Consider the following 21,635-nt stretch of genomic DNA (forward strand, 5'->3'; position numbering starts at 1 on the left):
CACACACACACACACACACACACACACACACACACACACACACACACACACACACACACACACACACAGATACAGATACACCCACTCCTCCAAAAAGAGTGCTTCAGCAGCAGCTAAGAGCAGACTTGAAGGGCCAAAGGGTGAAACAAAATAAAAAAATAACAACATTATCACAGACCTGGGAGAGGTTTCTGATTGAGATTCCTTCCTGTGAGGGGATAAGACAGCAATTGTAACACAATGCAAGTCAGTCATGTATAACACCGTTTGTCATAATCAACATCAGTCCACATTGTAATTGTTGATCTGGATAAAATTTGATCAGAATCACTTGTAAAGCAACCCGGAATCTCCTTCTGGATAGAAATTAAGTCAAATATTAAGTCCGCTTGGTGGTAAAAGCTGTGCCAATGTAAATCCATGTCACACATATGACAAGGCACAATAATGTATATAATCCAATGCTGGCGGATAACTAGATAATGGATATGTGGAAATGATTAAATGTTTTAATCAACAAAAACTTATTTCTGACCATTTGTGGGCAATGGAAATAAGCTGTAAAGTTAAAACACAACACTGAAATAAATTCCCATTTTAAAGTTGGTATGTTTGAGCTTCTTAGCAAACAGTCGCCTAGCAGATACTTAGCAATGTAATCACTCATTTTGGAGATGAGTTTGTGTCTATCTAATGAGTTAGAGCGCAACATTCACCCACTTTTAGCGATGTATTTGGTTACAGTTCAGTGCTGAACAGGAATTGTACAAGGTTATCAGAGCATTTTATATTGAGCAGTAGTACAGCCCTACTACTGCTAAAATTGCACTGACAGTGGAACAAAACAGTTGTGCACCACAAAAACTAAAACCAGGAAACCCATATTGTGCATTGTGTTTTGATCCATTCGTATTGCATTCATTGGATTTCCAGTCGGTGGAACTCAACAACTTAACTAACTGTTCTTAAGGTTTTATCTGGAAAAATAAAGGTTAAATAATTGTATTTAATTTAAAAAATACACGCTGATTTTGAGTTTGACATATTTGTTCTTATGTAGTTGATATGGCAGACGTACAGCAACATTAAGCAAAAGCATGTTTCTGAAAACATGACAGACCTAGGTTCATGTGGGTCTCACATGATGTCATCCAACGGAATGGCAGAGGAGAGAATAGAGGAAGATGACCGGAGACACTGTTGCAATAGTGATGGACAATAATGCCCCTCATCCTGTAAGTATTTGGATTAAGTTTCTGTCTGTGTCCAGTTGTTAGCACATTTGAACTGAGGACAAAAACATGCTCAGAGCATGGGTGGCGACACAAGACGATGAGCACATTGAGCAGGCACAACCACATGACAGGAGCTAGGCCCCTGCAGTAGACACGAAAAGACTTAGGATCCCTTGGTGCCACTCTCCTGAACTGTGGTGACACTTAATAATCAAATTCAGACCTAACAACATAGTATTTTAGCAGTACTAATCTGGAGAATGGGCTGAGCCAATGAGTTTTTCAGTGGGTTGTGGATGCTGGAAAGGAATATATTGAGATTCTCCAGCCCACCAACTATGCACTACCAATCATACTCTCAGGTTGCGTTCCGAATCGCATACTTTCTACTATATAGTATGTAGAAAAAAGATTTAGGATGTCCCGATTCTTGTGGCCAGATTTAGGATGGTTAGAATACCCGGATGGTCTACTTCATGCGGCCAAGATTGTTAGTGTTGAAAAGTGCATCCTATTTGGGCGATTCTGACCCACAATCCAGTGCGCACGTGAAGTGACGTAACATCGACGAAGCCTATAGGTCCATGTTATGAAAACAAACGGGGATGCGACGGATATAAAAGCAAGAGGCAAGATCAAGGCGCAATGTTATGATGAAATAAGAGAGTAAAGTATGTCCCAATAGTATGCCTACTGCATCCTAACTAGATTCTTTTTATCGTCGGATGTAGTATGTAGAATAGAAAAAAGAAAGAGGATGCGATTCGGAACGCAACCTCAGTTTCACTATATGTGCGGGCCAATCATACTTTGCGTTCAAAGGTCAAAATCAAACCGGCCACATCAATTAATCCATAACGAGAACTTCTGGTTGCACACCATACCTTTTTTTGTGGGGGTGGTTTCTGTGCCGTATGGTACTTTGCTAGTCTCTCTCTCTCTCTCTCTCTCTCACTCCGTTACTCAGATTAAAAAGTAACTAAAATTCACATTGAGACACAGTGGTTGGTATAGGCTGTTACAGGTGCTTGTCTGCGTGCTGCATGACAGACGTCACCACCCTCATTTAATGCCACAGCGTATAAGGTTAATGAGGAGGATCAGCTACCCCTCCCCCTGCAGCTCTGCATGGATAAAAGAATCACCATGTTGCCATCACATGCTCCAGAACAGAAGTGGGATGAGGAAGTGTTTTTCTTTTTTTTTGTAATAGTAATCAAAGCAGCCAAATGATTCTCTTCTTTGTCTTTTTTTGCTTTTCTTATAAGAGAAGTGCTTTCTCCCAGTGCCCCCCCCCCCGCCCCCCCCACTCCAGGACCTGGGACAACTGGAGAGGTGTTCCCCCCTTTGACAGCGGGCCTGATATATATACCTGAATGACTTGCCCTTCAGATTCCTCAGCAGGTCCAGCTGATTTAGAGGTGGAATAAGTCTGGGAAAAAGACACACACATGCACACATGCACACACACACACACACACACACACACACACACACACACACACACACATACACACGCACACAAACATTTTGTCATTGTGTCAATTCTGATTCACCAGCTCTCTGTTGAAAGGGTAAAGCTGGCCGTTGGGCACTTACACCCTGATTTTATTGAGATTGGCAGTTATCCGTTCTAATGGTCACCCCCTTTTCACCTCAAATTACTACTGGTGTGAGAAAACTAGACCAGACAAGCAGCCTGATCTAGACCCATAGAAGGCAGAAATCTGCATTGTGAAAGTCAAGTACGGCAGCCTATCTGCTGACTCATACAGCTGGCCAGCAATACAATAGGTGGTTAATTTTACAGAGAAGCCACTGGCAGTGTTTGACCTTGGAACGGCATTTCAAAGAGGAGCTTGTGTCACTGCCAACACCAGTCTCATGCACTGTATAAATGATCCAGTGTGTGTGGTTCATCACACACAGACAGTAGTATATGATTCAACATGGTAGTTTGGAATACAATCAAAGGAGGATTCTTTGAAGGTTCAGCTTTCCAATAAGCTTTCCAGTTTTAAGGGCATAATATGATATTAAAATGCTGAAAGAAATGTTTATCGGTACTCATCAGACAGTTTAATCCCTTACCTGTACATTGGAACAGCTACAGTCTGCTCATAAAAATCCCAAGTGCTCTGCAGGTCCGTACGGGAAAGGTTGGTAGCATAGAACCTCCAAGCCCCCTGCATGGAGAAATACAAGTGTTTTAGCCTTCTGTCCAAAGCACACAACAGAAATAAGTTTGATTTTCTTTTTTTTCTTTTACTTATACCTGGATGAGGCCTGCTGCAGGGTTACGCCTCTTCTCAAAATGTTTCTGCCTGTGTTGCTCTTGGACTTTGAGGGCAAAGCCAGAGCCCAGTATGCCCTATGCAGAGTCAGAGAGACAGCGCCCATAAAGTGATCAGTGACCATTAATGATTTATATTTGTCAGGAGTTGGAATTGCAACAAGCTGCCTTGTAGAAGCTTGTAGAAACCTTCCAAAGACCAGAAGCAAATCCAACCTCAAAAACAATGACATATCTAGGAAACAAGTCATATCACATATGTTCACATGTCTGCACAGTCTCAAGCTAATAGAAATGTGCTGATTCAAATCAAATCAAATCAATTTTATTTGTATAGCCCAGAATCACAAATTTGCATTTGCCTCAGTGGGCTTCACATTGCATACAATAAAACAAAGTCAAACAGTATGACGTAATATAAAAATGAAAATAGTGTGGATGCATGAGGACTTCAGATGCTGAGGGCGGACCAGATCCTCGCCGTCTCGTCTCCACCAGAGAACAGAGAACAGGAGGAGGACAGACAAAAGCAATGAGTGAAACAAAAGAACATTAAGCGAAACACAGCGGCCACAGCGGCCCGACCTACACGCTGGTCCGGATGCGCCCGGCCAATGAAGAAAAGCCGGGGGCAACAGGCAAAAGGGCGTAATGCACCGGTACGCCCAGACCCAGGGCCAACCAGAGGAGCACCGAAGCCAGGCAGCAAAACACAGACGCCTACAGCGACGACTCAGAGCGGACCACCAGGCAGGGAAAGATGATTAAAAAAACATTAAAAACAGTTAAAACGCAAGTTGCAAAGGTTGCTTTAACCGAACGATCAAAGCAACCCAAGTCTAAATGATTAAAAACTGTTAAAAACACCACCCACCACCCATCAGTGCACCAATGACACAAGCAGCACCCGATGACCCCCCACCTGACGGTCCATAGAGCAATAGCACGGCGCCACAGCAGACGCCTGCGAACACCGCCCGACGACGCCACGCCCCCACCAAAGCCCCGCCAGCCGCCCCGGCCAGGGAAACCGTCCCCAGACAGGGGCACTCGACCCGACCCCGCGCCAGTAGACAGAACACGGGTTTCTAATTAAAAGTTAGCTCAAAGAGATAAGTCTTCAGTCTAGATTTGAACACCTTAATAGACTCAGATTGTCTGATCTGTATCGGGAGTGTGTTCCACAATGAAGGAGCTCGATGGGAGAAGACCCTTCTGCCTGACTCTGGGGACAGACAGGAGCTCTTTATTCATAGACCGTAATGCCCGTGACGGTGCATAAAGTGTAACCAGGTCAGACAGATATGTAGGTGCAAGCCCATTTACTGCCTTATATGTCAAGAGCAGCACCTTAAAGTCTGACCTGACATGGACAGGGAGCCAGTGCAGCAAGGCTAGAATGGGGGTGATGTGGTCAAATTTTCTAGTTCTAGTCAAAAGCCTCGCACAGCATTTTGGGCCTTTTTGAAGGCCTCGAGTAGTTGACCTCGGCAATCCAGACAGTCGGGCGTTACAATAATCCAGCCTAAAAGATACAAAGGCGTGTATTAATATTTCTGCATCAGCCATGGACAGACTGGATCGTATTTTGGAAATGTTTCATAGGTGGAAAAACGTAATTTTAGTCATTTCTTTGATGTGTTGATCAAAGGACAAGTTGGAATCGAACTTAACACCAAGGTGTCTTACTGTTAAGCTTTGCGAGATAGTGCAATTGTCGGAATTAAAAGTTGCTCAAGCTGATTTCTAATGTGCGCAGGACCGATTAATAGTAATTCATTTTTTTCTGAATTCAGGAGAAGAAAGTTCTGCGACATCCAGCTTTTAACAGCAGATAAGCAAGCCTCTAAATTTGTGATTTGGGTACTATCATTGACTTTGACCGGGACATAGAGCTGAGTATCGTCCGCGTAGCAATGAAAGTTGACCCCGGAGCTACGAATAATTTGACCTATGGGTGATATGTACAACGAGAACAGCAGTGGTCCGAGAACAGAACCTTGAGGTACTCCATATTTCACTTCAGTGAAAATGGATGTTATGTTGTTGTAAGAGACACACTGAGTTCTGCCGGATAGGTATGATTTCAACCATGCATGGGCTATTCCTGTAACGCCAAACAGGTTTTCCAGCCGATCCAGGAGTATGACGTGGTCGTTTGTGTCGAACGCTGCACTGAGGTCCAATAGTAGAAGAAGAGAAGTCGTGTTGGAATCCATCATCAACAGACTATCGTTTACCACTTTAGTGAGCGCGGTTTCAGTAGAGTGACGTGCCCTGAAGGCAGATTGAAATGGTTCGAATAGGTGATTACTCGTCAGATGATCAGAGAGCTGCTGCGCCACTACACGTTCTAGTATTTTGGATACAAAAGGCAGATTTGACACTGGACGATAATTATTTAATTCATCTGGATCCAGGTTTGGTTTTTTAAGAAGGGGTTTCACCACAGCAGCCTTGAAGGTAGTGGGAACAGTACCAGTCATGAGTGAGAGGTTGACAACATCCTGTATTGTAGGACCCAGAGTTTGCCAGAGTTCCTTGAACAGTTTCGCAGGTAGGGGATCAAGGAGGCAGGTAGTTGGTTTCGAGTTTCCGACTATTTGAGTGTTTCATACGTGACCGGCAGGCAGGTATTAAGTAAGACGGTGTTACCAGTACACACAGCTACATTGCAGTTCGTTGTTCCATTTGAAGTTATTTGGTTTCTAATATTTGTAATTTTACTATCAAAATAATCTATGAAATTTTGCGCAGTGTGGATTGAGCCATTTAACGATTGCGTTTTTTTTGTAAATTTGGCAACGGTGTCAAATAGAAATTTAGGATTACTCTTATTCCTATGAATGAGAGAAGAGTAGTAGGCCGATTCGTTGAAACACTCTCTCCAAGGCCAACAAGTGGACTCCTGCTTCGATTTCCTCCATCTTTGTTCCAGTCTCCTGCAGTCCTTTTTCAGGGCACGAGTGTCATCGTTAAACCAGGGAGAAGTCTTCATTGTTCGTCTGGTTTTTGTGGAGAGAGGTGCCACTGAATCCAGAAGGGTAGAGAGGGTTGAGTTCAGAGCATCTGTCAGACTATCGACAGACTCGGTCACAGGTGCTAAAGAGGCCAGGACTATGGGAAGTTGTTCCCTTAAGGTTGTTACTGTTGTCGTACCAATATGGCGACTGGTTACTACCGCTCCAACATCACTGCTAGGGCAGTCCAGGGCAACATCGAACTTAATAAGAAAGTGATCAGATATAACAGTAGTGACTGGAGAAACACTTAGGGCCGTCACCACAATCCCACGAGAGAGGATGAGGTCCAATGTGTTTCCATCACAGTGCGTTGGTTCATTAACAGATTGGATGAACCTAAAACTATCTATAATATTTACAAAGGCTTTCCTTAAGGGATCAGCTGCCTTATTTAGGTGAATATTGAAATCACCAATAATTAGGATCCTATCAGAGTGGGTGATAAGATCTGCAAGAAAGTCACTAAATTGTTCTATAAATCGTGAGTATGGGCCGGGGGGCCTATAGACCACCACCAAATTGAAACCCTCTCCATAAAAGCCATTGTTCCTATTTGCAGGAGGTGGCCTCATTACCAGAGCCTCGAATGAATCACATTTAAAGTCATTTTTCGAGGTCAGGTTGATTACTTTCATACACTTCAGAACCCAGAGTTGCTCATCAACCCTAAACTCAGAGTATGTAAAACCAGCTACCTGAAACAGGCCCCAGCAATGGAAAGAGAAAAAATGTAAACAAATGAAGCTCTTATAGATCAGCACTATGGTCTACTCTGGTGCAAAGGGTTCAACCTAGTTAAAAGCCCTCATACTTACAGCAGGGAGAGCAAAGAAGGCCACCCCGATCAAGCTGAATGTGGCTGCTAGCAAGCGGCCATTCCAGGTCTTGGGAACCTTATCGCCATAACCAATGGTGGTGAGAGTGATCTGGTGACAAGATCAATAAAAGTCACTTCTAGATTTGACAGGTTTGAAACAGTGTGAAGATATTTTAAACCAAGAAATAAAAGCTGTTCATTTAGAAGTAGCGGTGTGTTTTAGTTTAGTCTTACCAGTCCCCACCAAAGAGCATCAGCATAGGTCTCAAACTCCTCATTTGTCTCCTTTTCCACGGAGTAGACCAGGAATGAAGCGAGGATGAGGCACAAGAATCCTATGTACCACGCTGTGATGAGCTCCTACAGAGCAAATCAATAGAATCAGCATCAGGGTATTTAAAGTAATAGAGTTTCATCTCGGGTCATGCCTTGTAAAGTGATTAAAATGGTTAAAATGGCCATTCTTTATTAATATTCTACATGGATATGTGAGTCGCGCAGTGGCAAACCAAGAATTTCATAATGTCTTTATTTCCCTAGAGTGCTCACCCGCCCTTGGTCCTCCTCACCACATCACACACAAACACACACACACACAGTTGCACATTTTCCATTGCTTGTCACAGGCAAACAATTATATTACTTAGCTCCTGAGAGACCAATATTTCGTCATCATAAAGCTGGGAACACACCGCACTGGCCGCGCGGCGAGATTACATACAAAGTCATTGTACTAGCGCGTGGCCGCGCGTCCACCCAAGAATCGGCGTCCAGCGGCCGGCACTTGCGCTGCCGCGCCTCATCGAAGCGCGTGAATCGAAGGCGCTGCCATTTGCGGCGCGGCCAACATGTGCGGCGAACGCAGAAGATTAAATTATTTATCTTTTTGGCGTCGCCGCGCCGCGATAGCCAATCAGCGTTGAGATTGCCCGGTGGTCTGCAAGACGAGGTGGGCGTGTGGAGTGAGGACATTGGGCTTCCAATACATTCTGCAAATATGTGTATTTTGCATCTGTTTAGCTGTTGGTTGTACTTTAGCCAAGGTAGCGCCGGTTAGCATAGTGAAACTCACCCAGCTGTGTGCTGTTCCTGAGGATAATATGAACCCAAACTTGACGGCAGTGTCCGTGTGGAATTCCAATATAGTACAGCGAAGCACCGGTGTTGTCCTCCGTCAGCCGGCACACTTTCACTTTCAGGTAGGCTGATGTCTGCCTTTATTTTTGCAGCTGAGCACACACTGCTGTTGTTATTGTGTTTAGTATGTTGCTGAATTACTATTAATATGTGTGTATTTGCGATCGGGGTGCCTCTTCATGCTGTTATAATGATATTTGTGACATGACTGCCTCTGGTTACACAGTGTAGCCTACCTACATCTGTATTTTTTGGCACAGCTGGACCATGTTGTTGTTGCACCGTAAGTGTGACGGGTCTGATCTCGGCGTCAGGAATATATGGCCCAATATGATCAAGCGGCGAGCCTCTTGCGGTCACGCGGCCAACCGCCGCCCTCGATGTGGCGGCCGGCGGCTGCGGTTGCGGTTAATATGGCCCAATATGACCAAGCGGCGAGCCTCCTGCGTTCACGCGGCCAACCGCCGCAGGCGGCCAGTGCGGTGTGTTCCCGGCTTAACAGAATGACTTAAAAGACAGCAAACAGTGAGTTACTGAAGTGTAAAATATTGCGCTGCAGAACTTTTAGATTGAACTCCAATGGTTCAAACCCAGTGTGATGATGTTGTCAACAGAAAGTAAATCTTTACTTGAAGTCTCTTAATTATGCTATTTGAGTCATAGTCTGGAATTCACCCGTCACCTGACTTGAATACTAGTGACTCAGATTTAATCTTCCTCTTGTGTTAGGGTCGCCACCGACCCGTTTTGGTCTTCAAATGCATAAAGAACAGAATACATGTTGTGTATAGCATCAAGCCTTTTTGACTTTGTCAGTAACCTTTATTTCAACAAAATAAAATAAAAAATAAAAATGTTTCACTTATGATGGCCTTACACTACACAACTTTTCACGCGATTTGACAGTCGCAGACAATCTTCCAATGTCGGACTGAAATCACAGAAGTCGTGCTGGAGTTGTGGCGCGGGCCCGTTATCTCAGTCGTTTGGTGTAAGGTGGTCATCTGACCCGATTTCAGCCAGTCTTCTTCCTGTCTTGACGTTACGACATAATCAAACATGGTTGCGTTCCGAATCGCATACTTTCTACTATATAGTATGTAGAAAAAAGATTTAGGATGTCCCGATTCTTGTGGCCAGATTTAGGATGGTTAGAAGTACCCGGATGTCCTACTTCATGCGCCCAAGATTGTTAGTGTTGAAAAGTGCATCCTATTTGGGCGATTCTGACCCACAATCCAGTGCACACGTGAAGTGACGTAACATCGACGAAGCCTCCATATGAAAACAAACGGGGATGCGACGGATATAAAAGCAAGAGGCAAGATCAAGGCGCAATGTTATGATGAAATAAGAGAGAAAAGTATGTCCCAATAGTATGCCTACTGCATCCTAACTAGATTCTTTTTATCGTCGGATGTAGTATGTAGAATAGGAAAAAGAAAGAGTATGCGATTCGGAACGCAACCCATGTTTGATATTATCGTTAGTCTTAAGGGGTTGGCTCAAGCCAAATGTCGTAAACACTGTCACACTCTCGCATGCACCAAGCACGACGCAGGAGGAGCGGCATTAGTCGCGACCTGTGTCCGCCTGTGCAGGCACTTATTCCGGACACTTTTTCCTGAAGCCTCGGCTGGAGAACCAGGCTGACAGCCGCGCAACCTTAACACTTTACCGTCAAATACAGGGTTAGGAGTTAAAGTTATTGGGGGACGAGATCAGCAAATAAAGCTGGTCAAACAACTAGAGGAATTCCCCCGCTCGGAATATTGAATTAACTTTTTTTTTATTAAATAATCACTATCGCGTTTGCGGAAATAACATTAATCTCAAAAGGAATCTAGTTGTAGTCTTGCAATATGAGACCCCCTGTCTTTTCAAAATCTCACTCTGTGACTGAAAACTAATGACTTTGTCTTCAGGTGTGAGTTAATTTTCTTTAGATGTAAGAGGGTTTCAGTCTTCAGTCTTTTCAAAGTCTTTTAAAAGTCCTCTGCCCAGCATTAGGGGATTCTTATTTTGCCTTATTTTCCCATATACCTGCATAAAAGTATAGTCAAGTTTTGGATCATGTGTTTGGTTAAAATGGCTACCTGATTCTAAAAGAAAGGGGTGACAGGTCTGCCGAAGCACCAAGGACAGAAAAACAAATGTGTTGTGCTTCACCTGCAAGGAATATCTCTGCAAAGAACTGTAAAATTGTTGCTTTTTGCCACACATCTGAACACACACATATACATGCACACAGAGACTTTTACTCAGTTTTCTTTTACTAGTTTTGGATATAGTAATTGATTTCGATTGATTTGTTGATTGGTTGTTGTTTGTTACAAATATTACAAATATATATATTTTGTGTTGTGACTTGTTCTGGTTTTCATTGTGTTTTTGTATACTGCTGAAATAAATGTATGTGGGTCGAAATTGACCAGTAACACCATCGATGTTACTATAGTCAATAATATGAATATAATAATAATATTAAAAACAATAATTTCATGGATAAGGAAGCCTAACAAGGTTACCAAGAAATTAGAAACAAATTGGATGATAGATAATTGTTTTGAGTGTTTTTTACAGCTGATGTCAGACACGGGTCAAAACCAACCTGTTAACATAAGAGATGGTAACAGAAAGTTAACACAGGAGGAAGGTTAAGCTTGTGCAGAGGACTGACAGCTGTTACCCTATATGTGTACCTGATCATCAAGATCAGATACACATATACAATAAGTAATGTATGTAGTTACATATCGATGATGTTATGATTCAGGTAGTTTTGAACAAGTAAAAGGACAGCAGTCCGTTATTTTTTCTTTGGTATTACCGAACAGAAAAGTTGTCATAAAGCAACTTATTTTGGTTGCAAATATACCAAATACAGTTTTAACAATGAAGATTTGTAAACTAATTTTTGATTTCCACTGGTTATGGCCCCTTCAGTTCTCCCAATTTTATTTTTGCCCTGTGTTTTGCCTCTCGCGCAACATACACGCCGCCCTAGCTCTGGTGAGGCAATACTCTTCATACGAAAGATTGTAGTAAAGATAGAACATCACTTATCATACCCATCAGATTGTTTGTCTTTTATTTTATAATACCATTATTGTGTAAAACATGAAAACTAATTTAATTTAAATACTTTAAATACTATTTTAAATAACAAGAGAAAGATCACCTTGCTGTGGGCATAAACTACAGATCCCAGCAGTTTCCAGGTGCCTGCACGCCGGTCCATACGCAGCATGCGCAGGATCTGCAAGAACCTCAGACTCCTGATGGCCGAGGTGGCAAACACATTGCCCTGAGATCCAGCTGCCAGCACAGACACTGAGGCTATCAGCACCATGATGTCTGGAGAGAGAGTCAAACACAATCATACAACTATGCACTCGCTATAGAAAACTAGGGCAAGCCGGAGATAGCATATCTGGAAAATCAAATCAGACAGAATCAGAAGGCTTTAACAGCACTTTACTGGGTGCAATAAGTATAATTTTACATTTGATTTAAAAGCTGCCCAAATTACTTTGGGGCAACTGGTTTCTAAGTGTCAGAAGTTTTTCAAAACTGGATATCATATCCTAACTCAAACACTCCAGCATTTGAGATTGTAAGGAATGGGGAACAGTAATGTGTTCTTCTGAAAGGGCAAGGCGAGAGAAAGTCAGCAATACACAAGTGCACCTTGTTTTCTCACCTATGACACAGAAAGGCTTTCTGGCAAATTTGAGCCTCCCCCTCCATCCTCTGTACCGGCAGCAGCAGCCAGCAGCCCATATCCTGACTATGTACTCCACTCCAAACACCACGATGGTCACGATTTCCTGTGAAACAGAGCCAAAATGGTGGGGTTGACCCTTTGACATGAATGTATATGCAGTGTAGGGTTTACAGCAAATCTAATCATACCTACCAGGATGTACAAGGCACTCTCTGAGCTATTTTTGAACTCTTTGATGGTAGCAAAGACGGAAAGTATGAGACAGGAGAAGACCAAAAGAAAGCTGAAAGAGATGGGTAAAAAAAGAAGAACAGTTAGTGGTAGAAGGGGTAGGGGTTGAAGGGGTATGCATAAGAATGACATAACATTGTCATTACACTGTCATAAGCATGACATAACACCCGTCATGAACATTATGAATAGTTATGACTGTTGTCATAAAGTGTCATTCGGTCAATTATGTCACGTTTAATGCAACATTGACATTGTATGAGATGTCTTTGTTATGACAACCTGACATAACCTAAGACAAAATAACTTGTCGATGTCTTTGTTGACATGACCTGTCATAAACAAGTCATAGTAGGCTTAATAATCAAATGTAAAGAAACGTTTTTGATTTATGTGGTAAGATTACATTAAACTGCCATATGCGGAACGTTTGACATTGAATGTCATGAGACCTTTATTACACTGTCATGAATGATTCTGTTTGCCTCAAGTAAAGTGAAACAATTTTGACATTTCAATAACATGTCATGAAGCGTTACTACTACACTGTCTAATGCTTTTATAATACATATTGCTTTTGTTGAGGTATTTTCCATATGTAGGCTAATACCCACATGCTTCATGTTACATTTATGAAGTTGCTACTATTGCTGTTGCTGTGACGCGGAGTTGGCTTGTTTTAAGCAGCATACAACGGGGTTAGCTCTCGTGAGCTAGCTGGCTATTACTGATATTTATCTCTATTCAGGGTTTAACCCCCGTGCTGTTTTTGGTGGAGACAGCAAGCAAGGCTGGTGTTATGCACCTGTTAACTTTTTGGATATCCAACTTGAAAATATTATTTGTTTGCTGGTAGGGCTGGGCGGTATGACGGTATCATACCGTGGACGGTATAAAAGTGTCTACCGGGAGAGATTTGGCCATACCGTTTATACCGCGGAGAAAAACAGTTCATGTCGCGGGAGGCAGCTGTCCCTCTGAGTCCCTACAGTTACACTACAGTAACGCCACACGGGGCACTGCAGAAGAGTGCTGGGCTGCTAGATAGCTTCTGTGTGTCACTTTACAGTTAATAATCCAACTCCGTGTCACGGTGGCAGATTTTTGGTCGGCCACACTTCATCCAGAACGCCCCGCTGTTTCACAACCTCTGGCTCCCGCCCGTACGCCTCAACCCAGCCCCGCCAACACTGACTCTTTGTCGGTGTTGGTCGGTCCCGGCCATGAGCCTCGGGGTCATATGTTCCCACAGCCTGTTGGTCCCACAGCCCTATGTTTTCCTGAAATTAGCGATTATGTTCAGGCATCACAGCTGGGTGGTTAGGGTTAGGGTAAGGTTACAGGGAGAGGTTAGAAAAGGGAGACACACACCCAATCTCACACAGGCCTATTATTAAAAATGGTTAAAAATGTAGGGCCAACGGCCTCAACCCAGACCCGCCAACAGTGACTCTGGGTCGGCCACACTTCATTCAGAACTCCCCTCTGTTTCACAACCTACAGTCATGGGTTATGTGCCTTGCACATTCTTCGAGGGGCGTTAAACGTTTAACCCAACCCACATTTAGCCCCTCCTCGATCTGCGAGCTGCAGTCAGGGCTTACTCCATTTACTGATCTGTTTATCTCGGCTGGAAGCAGAGATGGAGATGGTGGTGAAAAGATGGTTGCTCCTTGGCTCCTTGACTTTAGCTTTAGCCTTGGAACGTGAACATCAGAATTTACACTGAATGTTACAACTAGGCCTACTCTACATTCCAGCCCTGAAGGTTACAGGGAAAGATGAGAAGGTGCTCTTTCCATGTGGTTGCCCCAGGTCGTCTTCATGGTGTATTTCCTTGGCATAATGGCTTTTCTACAATGTATATGACATTAAAATAAAACATATGTTATGTAATATTACATTGAAGTATGTTTAAGACTAAACTTAACTTGTGCCTCATGGTAGGGGAAAGTGAGACAGTGTCTCACTTTCCCCCACAGCATTTGGCCCACTTTCCCCCACCACCACAATTTGAGAAAAAAATACCTCTCTTAGCATTTCAGGCTAATCTTTAGCTAATATCATCACATGGTTTTTATATGTTGGTAGTTCATCAACACGTATGATAGAAATTTTTCTACGTGAATACATTTGCTTTGGCACAACGTTGATTAAGTTGACAGCAAGAAAATTTACTTTTACATGCAAAATACCTATTTTGGTGAAAAAAACATGCTTATAATAGCACCATGAGGCCCTCTCTTTCATGGCCAAGAGGAAATGAGAGGGGCTTGAAAACATATATCTCACATGACCATAAATGTTTTCCGTTGCCTAGATACAGGGGGTGGCTCACATTACCCGATGCCTCAGATTCCCCCGTTCTCCCCTACATGATTTGTCAAGGAGTAAAACACTTGACATCTTGTCATTTACAAAACTCTGACTTGTCACATTGACTTGTCACTTCATCATCTAAAGACCAACATGTGTTATGCAAACAGAGACACATCCAAAAATAGGACCACTTGGTCACAACAAGTCAAACAACAGTCCGTTGACAATATGAGTGATATTACTATAGCCAGTTTGCTATAGCTAGTGTGCTATAGCTTGCACATCAAAAAGATGCACTTCAAGTAGCTTCATGTCTAGCCAAATGACAACTATTTTGAGAATCACCTTCACTATCTTTTTTTCTTTTCAAAACCTAGAACTACTGTAATGTTGTGGACAGAGAAGCTGGCGGGCTCCAAGTCTAATTGGACATCAGTTTATACAACTTTCCTGAGTCCACCCTGCCAAGCTCATCAGTACCTAATGAGGACACTTAAAGCGGATACGAGTAACATTTAAATATCTTTTAAACAACCTCATGTTTCCTCTGATAATCATAAATTACCTTTAACAGCAAACGAGACCATCAGTGCAAAGAAAGACGTTTTTATATAGTTTTTATTACTGCTTTTGGTCTGGTCGCACACCCAGTCCGATTTTCGGTTCGCTCGTGCAGGCTCTATGGTCACATATCCGTATTGGTTGCAGATTTCAGTGTGGCGCTGCAACGCGATTTGAGAAGCCTATCCCTCCAGGTGAGGGAAGGGGAGCGGGAGCCTTGTTTGAGACAGTTATTTGTCGTCATAAATGACTGATAACGGGGCTGAACCATCAAAGAAAAAAAAGAGAATGCAATGAAGAAAAGCGAAAAGGGAGAGTGAGTGATAGGCGGGCGGGAGGACGTTGCCAAGCAACGTGTATACAATTTCACGAGAGCGAAACTAGACTGCTGAGTGATAGGCGGGCGGGAGGACGTTGCCAAGCAACGTGTATACAATTTCACGAGAGCGAAACTAGACTGCTAAATGAATGAGCGGTTGGTACTAACACAAAGTTTGCTTTGCTTCACCATCATCAGATAACCATTATCTGAAATAGTCATTATTTACATCAACAACACAAACACATTACCTCATCGTGATCCATAGTCTACTAACTGCCGTCTCTCATTCATTCGCTTTCTGTGAGGACACAGCTCCGTGAGAGAGAGAGTAGTTAGGTGACGCTGCTGAATCAACTCATTGCAAGCAGGTGTGTGTACTGACTGGCATTAGTTGATGCGGTGTCAAAACCACTCTCACGGAGCCGAAAAGAGTCCTCACACTTTCAACACACGAACATGCACGCTCACGCGCCTGGCACGAGCATTTGCGACAGCGGGCGTCGTAAAAATACTACCGCTTTTGTCCAAAGGGGACGCCAACGTGCCATCTTACTCGTAGTGCCTTTAATGATTTAAGGAGAGGCACACAACCTGTGTCCTCAAGCAGCCAGACAACAAGCTTTTATGGCTACTTAATGTATTTAAATTGTAGGACAATCATTTTATATTATCTGCTGCCCTTCTTATTTTAAATGGTGCAGCTGCTGAAGGGTCAGGAGCTAAACTAGCTCCTGACCCATTCAGCAGCTGCACCAGACCGTTACATTTGACATTGTTGGGTCAGATTGAGGTCATTCTCCCTATATGTGTGTGTGTTCTTGGCATCTCATACATTAGTGATGACTACCGTAGTGCAGGCTTGCTTGGTAAATGGGAGCTCTTCATGTGCTGAGAAAGCTTTCACTGAGCTTAAACTCTGCCAAGTCGGCTACTTGTCAGTGTAGTATGGATTAAAAAATCTATGCAAGTCGTTGAAATGCTTCACTGGTATATTGGAGTTTCAGTCAGTATAGATTGTGTCAGTTAAAATAACAACACTGTATTATTTATGAAAGGGTTTAGTTTATTTGAGGTCGCACAGTTTTTGCTTCTTCTGACAAGTTTCTCTTGTACCAGCGTCCAGCGGTCATCATATACCAGAAATGACTAAACAGATATTTTGTTCCTCTGTAGAGCACCCATTTTAGGCCCCAATAGCCACCTCCATGATCACTTCCTCCTTTTAAGAATAAAGCTGCAATGACGTGTACATGATTTGTCAAGGAGTAAAACACTTGACATCTTGTCATTTACAAAACTCTGACTTGTCACATTGACTTGTCACTTCATCATCTAAAGACCAACATGTGTTATGCATACAGAGAGCTAGTTTGCTATAGCTTGCACATCAAAAAGATGCACTTCAAGTAGTTTCATGTCTAGCCAAATGACAACTATTTTGAGAATCACCTTCACTATCTTTTTTTCTTTTCAAAACCTAGAACTACTGTAATGTTGTGGACAGAGAAGCTGGCGGGCTTCAAGTCTAATTGGACATCAGTTTATACAACTTTCCTGAGTCCACCCTGCCAAGCTCATCAGTACCTAATGAGGACACTTAATGATAAAGGAGAGGCACACAACCTGTGTCCTCAAGCAGACAGACAACAAGCTTTTATGGCCTTCCTTTTGCCACCAGTAGAGTGAAGTTTCTACATTCATTCATACCCCTCTATCATACATTCATATTTGGCAGCTCATTGATATAAGACAGTCCTGCTGGAAGACACGGTCAACTACTAATGATGTCTTGTCAGGTCAGTACAATAGGGGCAATAAACGTGAAGTTCTCAAAGTGAAAAGATTTCATTTTAATGTGTTTGGCTATAATACAACCACAATTCAGAAAAAGTTAGGACGTTATGTAAAACGTATATAAAACACAATGTGATCATTTGTTAATCCTTTTTCACATACATTCAAGGTGAAAAAAGGCAATATATTTCATGTTTTACCCTATCTATTTAAAAAAAATGTAAATATGCTTAATCTGAATTTGATGCGAGCAAAACACTTCAAAAAATATTGGGAAAGCTGTAGAATGTTAAAAAAAATATCTGTTTGGAACATTACTCACATACACATGTTAACTGGTAACAAGTGATATTATCATGGAATGGATATAAAGGGGCATCCTGTAAAGATTCAGTCTTCACAAGCAATAATGGGGTGAGGCTCACCACTTTGGGAAGAACTGCAGAGGAAAGCAGTCCAACAGTTTAAAAACAACTGCCGTCCATACCTGTCTCCAATTGAAAAAATGTGGTGCATTATGAAGCACAAAATATCACAATGGAGACCGAGGAATGTTGAGCATCTGAAGTTGTATTTCAAGCAAGAATGGAAAATAATTTTGTTTTCAAAATGTCAACAATTAATGTCCTCAGTTCCCAAAGGCTTACTCAGATTTGTTAAAAGAAAGGGTGATGTAACACCGCGGTAAACATGCCCCTGTCCCAACTTCTTTGAAACGTGTTGCAGGCACAACATTTCAAGTTTGTGTTTATTTACAAAAAACAATAAAGTACATATGATGTGTTTGTACTGTTTTATATTGAATACACGTGGAAAAGGATTAGGAAATGATCACATTCTGTTTTATTCACATTTTACATAATGTCCCAACTTTTTCGGAATTGGGATTGTATAATGCCTTGTTGTATTTGAGAGTGTCTGAGTGCAATCGATACAAACTGCAATTGTGCAAAGGTTTCATATTCAAGAAACTGATAGGAATTTATGAACATTTCTTGATATTGCTTACATTAATAATAGGAAGAAATCTGGCTCACAGTGAAATACTGTATAGCCCTGCACCATATCCATAATTTCATTGTTTGTAGGAATCAAACAAACAACATAGGGGAGAACGGGGGAATCTGAGGCATCGGGTAATGTGAGCCACCCCCTGTATCTAGGCAACGGAAAACATTTGTGGTCATGTGAGATATACAGGTCCTTCTCATATAATTAGCATATTGTGATAAAGTTCAATATTTTCTGTAATGTACTGATAAACATTAGACTTTCATATATTTTAGATTCATTACACACAACTGAAGTAGTTCAAGCCTTTTATTGTTTTAATATTGATGATTTTGGCAAAAAAGTAAAGAAAAACCAAAAATCCCTATCTCAAAAAATTTGCATATTTCATCCGACCAATAAAAGAAAAGTGTTTTTAATACAAAAAAGTCAACTTTCAAATAATTATGTTCAGTTATGCACTCAATACTTGGTCGGGAATCCTTTCGCAGAAATGACTGCTTCGGCGTGGCATGGAGGCAATCAGCCTGTGGCACTGTTGAGGTGTTATGGAGGCCCAGGATGCTTCGATAGCGGCCTTAAGCTCATCCACAGTGTTGGGTCTGGTGTCTCTCAACTTCCTCTTCACAATATCCCACAGATTCTCTATGGGGTTCAGGTCAGGAGAGTTGGCAGGCCAATTGAGCACAGTAATACCAAGGTCAGTAAACCATTTACCAGTGGTTTTGGCACTGTGAGCAGGTGCCAGGTCTTGTTGAAAAATGAAATCTTCATCTCCATAAAGCTTTTCAGCAGATGGAAGCATGAAGTGCTCCAAAATCTCCTGATAGCTAGCTGCATTGACCCTGCCTTTGATAAAACACAGTGGACCAACACCAGCAGCTGACATGGCACCCCAGACCATCACTGACTGTGGGTACTTGACACTGGACTTCAGGCATTTTGGCATTTCCTTCTCCCCAGTCTTCCTCCAGACTCTGGCATCTTGATTTCCGAATGACATGCAAAATTTGCTTTCATCCGAAAAAAGTACTTTGGACCACTGAGCAACAGTCCAGTGCTGCTTCTCTGTAGCCCAGGTCAGGCGCTTCTGCCGCTGTTTCTGGTTCAAAAGTGGCTTGACCTGAGGAATGCGGCACCTGTAGCCCATTTCCTGCACACGCCTGTGCACGGTGGCTCTGGATGTTTCTACTCCAGACTCAGTCCACTGCTTCCGCAGGTCCCCCAAGGTCTGTATTCGGCCCTTCTCCACAATCCTCCTCAGGGTCCGGTCACCTCTTCTGGTTGTGCAGCGTTTTCTGCCACACTTTTTCCTTCCCACAGACTTCCCACTGAGGTGCCTTGATACAGCACTTTGGGAACAGCCTATTCGCTCAGAAATTTCTTTCTGTGTCTTACCCTCTTGCTTGAGGGTGTCAATGATGGCCTTCTGGACAGCAGTCAGGTCGGCAGTCTTACCCATGATTGCGGTTTTGAGTAATGAACCAGGCTGGGAGTTTTTAAAAGCCTCAGGAATCTATTGCCGGTGTTTAGAGGTAATTAGTTGATTCAGATGATTAGGTTAAGAGCTCGTTAAGAGTACCTTTTCATGATATGCTAATTTTTTGAGATAGGAATTTGGGGTTTTCATGAGCTGTATGCCAAAATCATCAGTATTAAAACAACAAAAGACCTGAACTATTTCAGTTGGTGTGTAATGAATCTAAAATATATGAAAGTTCAATTATTATCATTACATTATGGAAAATAATCAACTTTATCACAATATGCTAATTATATGAGAAGGACCTGTATGTTTTCAAGCCCCTCTCATTTCCCCTTGGCCCTGAAAGAGAGGACCTCATGGTGCTGTGGTAAGCATGTTTTTTTCACCAAAATAGGTATTTTGCATGTAAAAGTAAATTTTCTTGCTGTCAACTTAATCAACGTTGTGCCAAAGCAAATGTATTCAGGTAGAAAAACTTCTATCATACGTGTTGATGAACTACCAACATATAAAAACCATGTGATGATATTAGCTAAAGATTAGCCTGAAATGCTAAGAGAGGTAGTTTTTTCTCAAATTGTGGTGGTGGGGGAAAGTGAGCCAAATGCTGTGGGGGAAAGTGAGGCAGTGTCTTCACCATGAGGCACAAGTTAAGTTTAGTCTCTTAACCCATTGATGACGGCTGCTGCGCGATGCCACATTGTATCTCCTGCCTGATGCTGCGTAACACAGCATTTTACTTTATCTAATTTTCATGGCATGCACAACATAGAATGCACCGTCACTGGTTCAAATACACATGAGGTGGGTTTTGTTGATTTTTTAAGACCACTTGACCACCCAAAAGTTGTGTGGTTTGCCGAATATCAGCCAATCAAAAAAATTAAAAATAAATAAATAAAAAATAATAATAAAAAAAAATACGCCAGCAGTGTCGGCGATAGTGTATTACAGAACAGTTAGTGGCGTTCTGAGCGCAGAATCTAGGTCTACTATAGGCTACTGACGAAAATCACACAACACATTGCATCTATTTATTAACAATATTTATGAATTTGGGCTATATTTTGCTGCTCCAACTCAAATTCAGCCCAGCCAGGCGATAGTTAAGTTTCAGTTTCGTTTTCATCTCCGTGGTATACAGCCGTTTGGACCAGCTGATCGGCTCCCGACAGCGGGAGTCAGTCTGCGTTCCAGTTGTACTGGGAAGTCGGATTTATGGTGCCAGTGATAACTGAACTAAATGATAAAATAAAGCGATCTTCTCCTTCCTATATCTGTCTCTCTTTATCCCTCCACTGCACACTCAGTCACTACTATCCATGCTAAAAGGAAGCAGGATTATAACCTCATTTAGCACATTATTTTTAAATATTTTATATTATTTATTATAATTTTTCCCCCCCATCTAATTTTGACGATTTTTAGAAAAATGTGTTGGTCTGTAAGCGCTAAGGGAGCATGTTTAAATAAAACCTGTGAACCTTAACTTTTAAATGTATTTTATTTCATGTTTCTATGTGCTTAGATATTAAGGTTTTGGTAGACTTGACAATTCGTACTATTTTTTCAGAAAACCCTCAGGCATTAAGGACATGCATCCTAGATTGCAATAGTCATCAATGGGTTAAACATATTTTAATGTAATATTACATAACATATGTTTTATTTTAATGTTG

At 42.1% G+C, this 21,635-nt stretch overlaps 1 protein-coding gene across 1 annotated transcript in view; it reads right to left on the bottom strand.

Moving 5' to 3' along the window:
• Positions 1–21,635, bottom strand: part of LOC307252808 (potassium voltage-gated channel subfamily KQT member 2-like) — a gene marked incomplete at both ends in the record, with an annotated part of 70,462 nt that overhangs the window by 26,849 nt on the left and 21,978 nt on the right. The window contains 9 exons of the mRNA XM_080030603.1: positions 179–208; positions 2,608–2,667; positions 3,327–3,421; positions 3,511–3,606; positions 7,367–7,477; positions 7,603–7,728; positions 11,687–11,862; positions 12,209–12,335; positions 12,425–12,515. Coding sequence (XP_079886729.1) covers positions 179–208; positions 2,608–2,667; positions 3,327–3,421; positions 3,511–3,606; positions 7,367–7,477; positions 7,603–7,728; positions 11,687–11,862; positions 12,209–12,335; positions 12,425–12,515 — 912 coding nt within the window. The remainder of the gene's footprint in view (positions 1–178; positions 209–2,607; positions 2,668–3,326; positions 3,422–3,510; positions 3,607–7,366; positions 7,478–7,602; positions 7,729–11,686; positions 11,863–12,208; positions 12,336–12,424; positions 12,516–21,635) is intronic.

The sequence above is a fragment of the Ammodytes marinus genome (assembly GCF_949987685.1).
Source record: "Ammodytes marinus genome assembly, chromosome: 7".
Classification (NCBI taxonomy): Eukaryota; Metazoa; Chordata; class Actinopteri; order Uranoscopiformes; family Ammodytidae; genus Ammodytes; species Ammodytes marinus.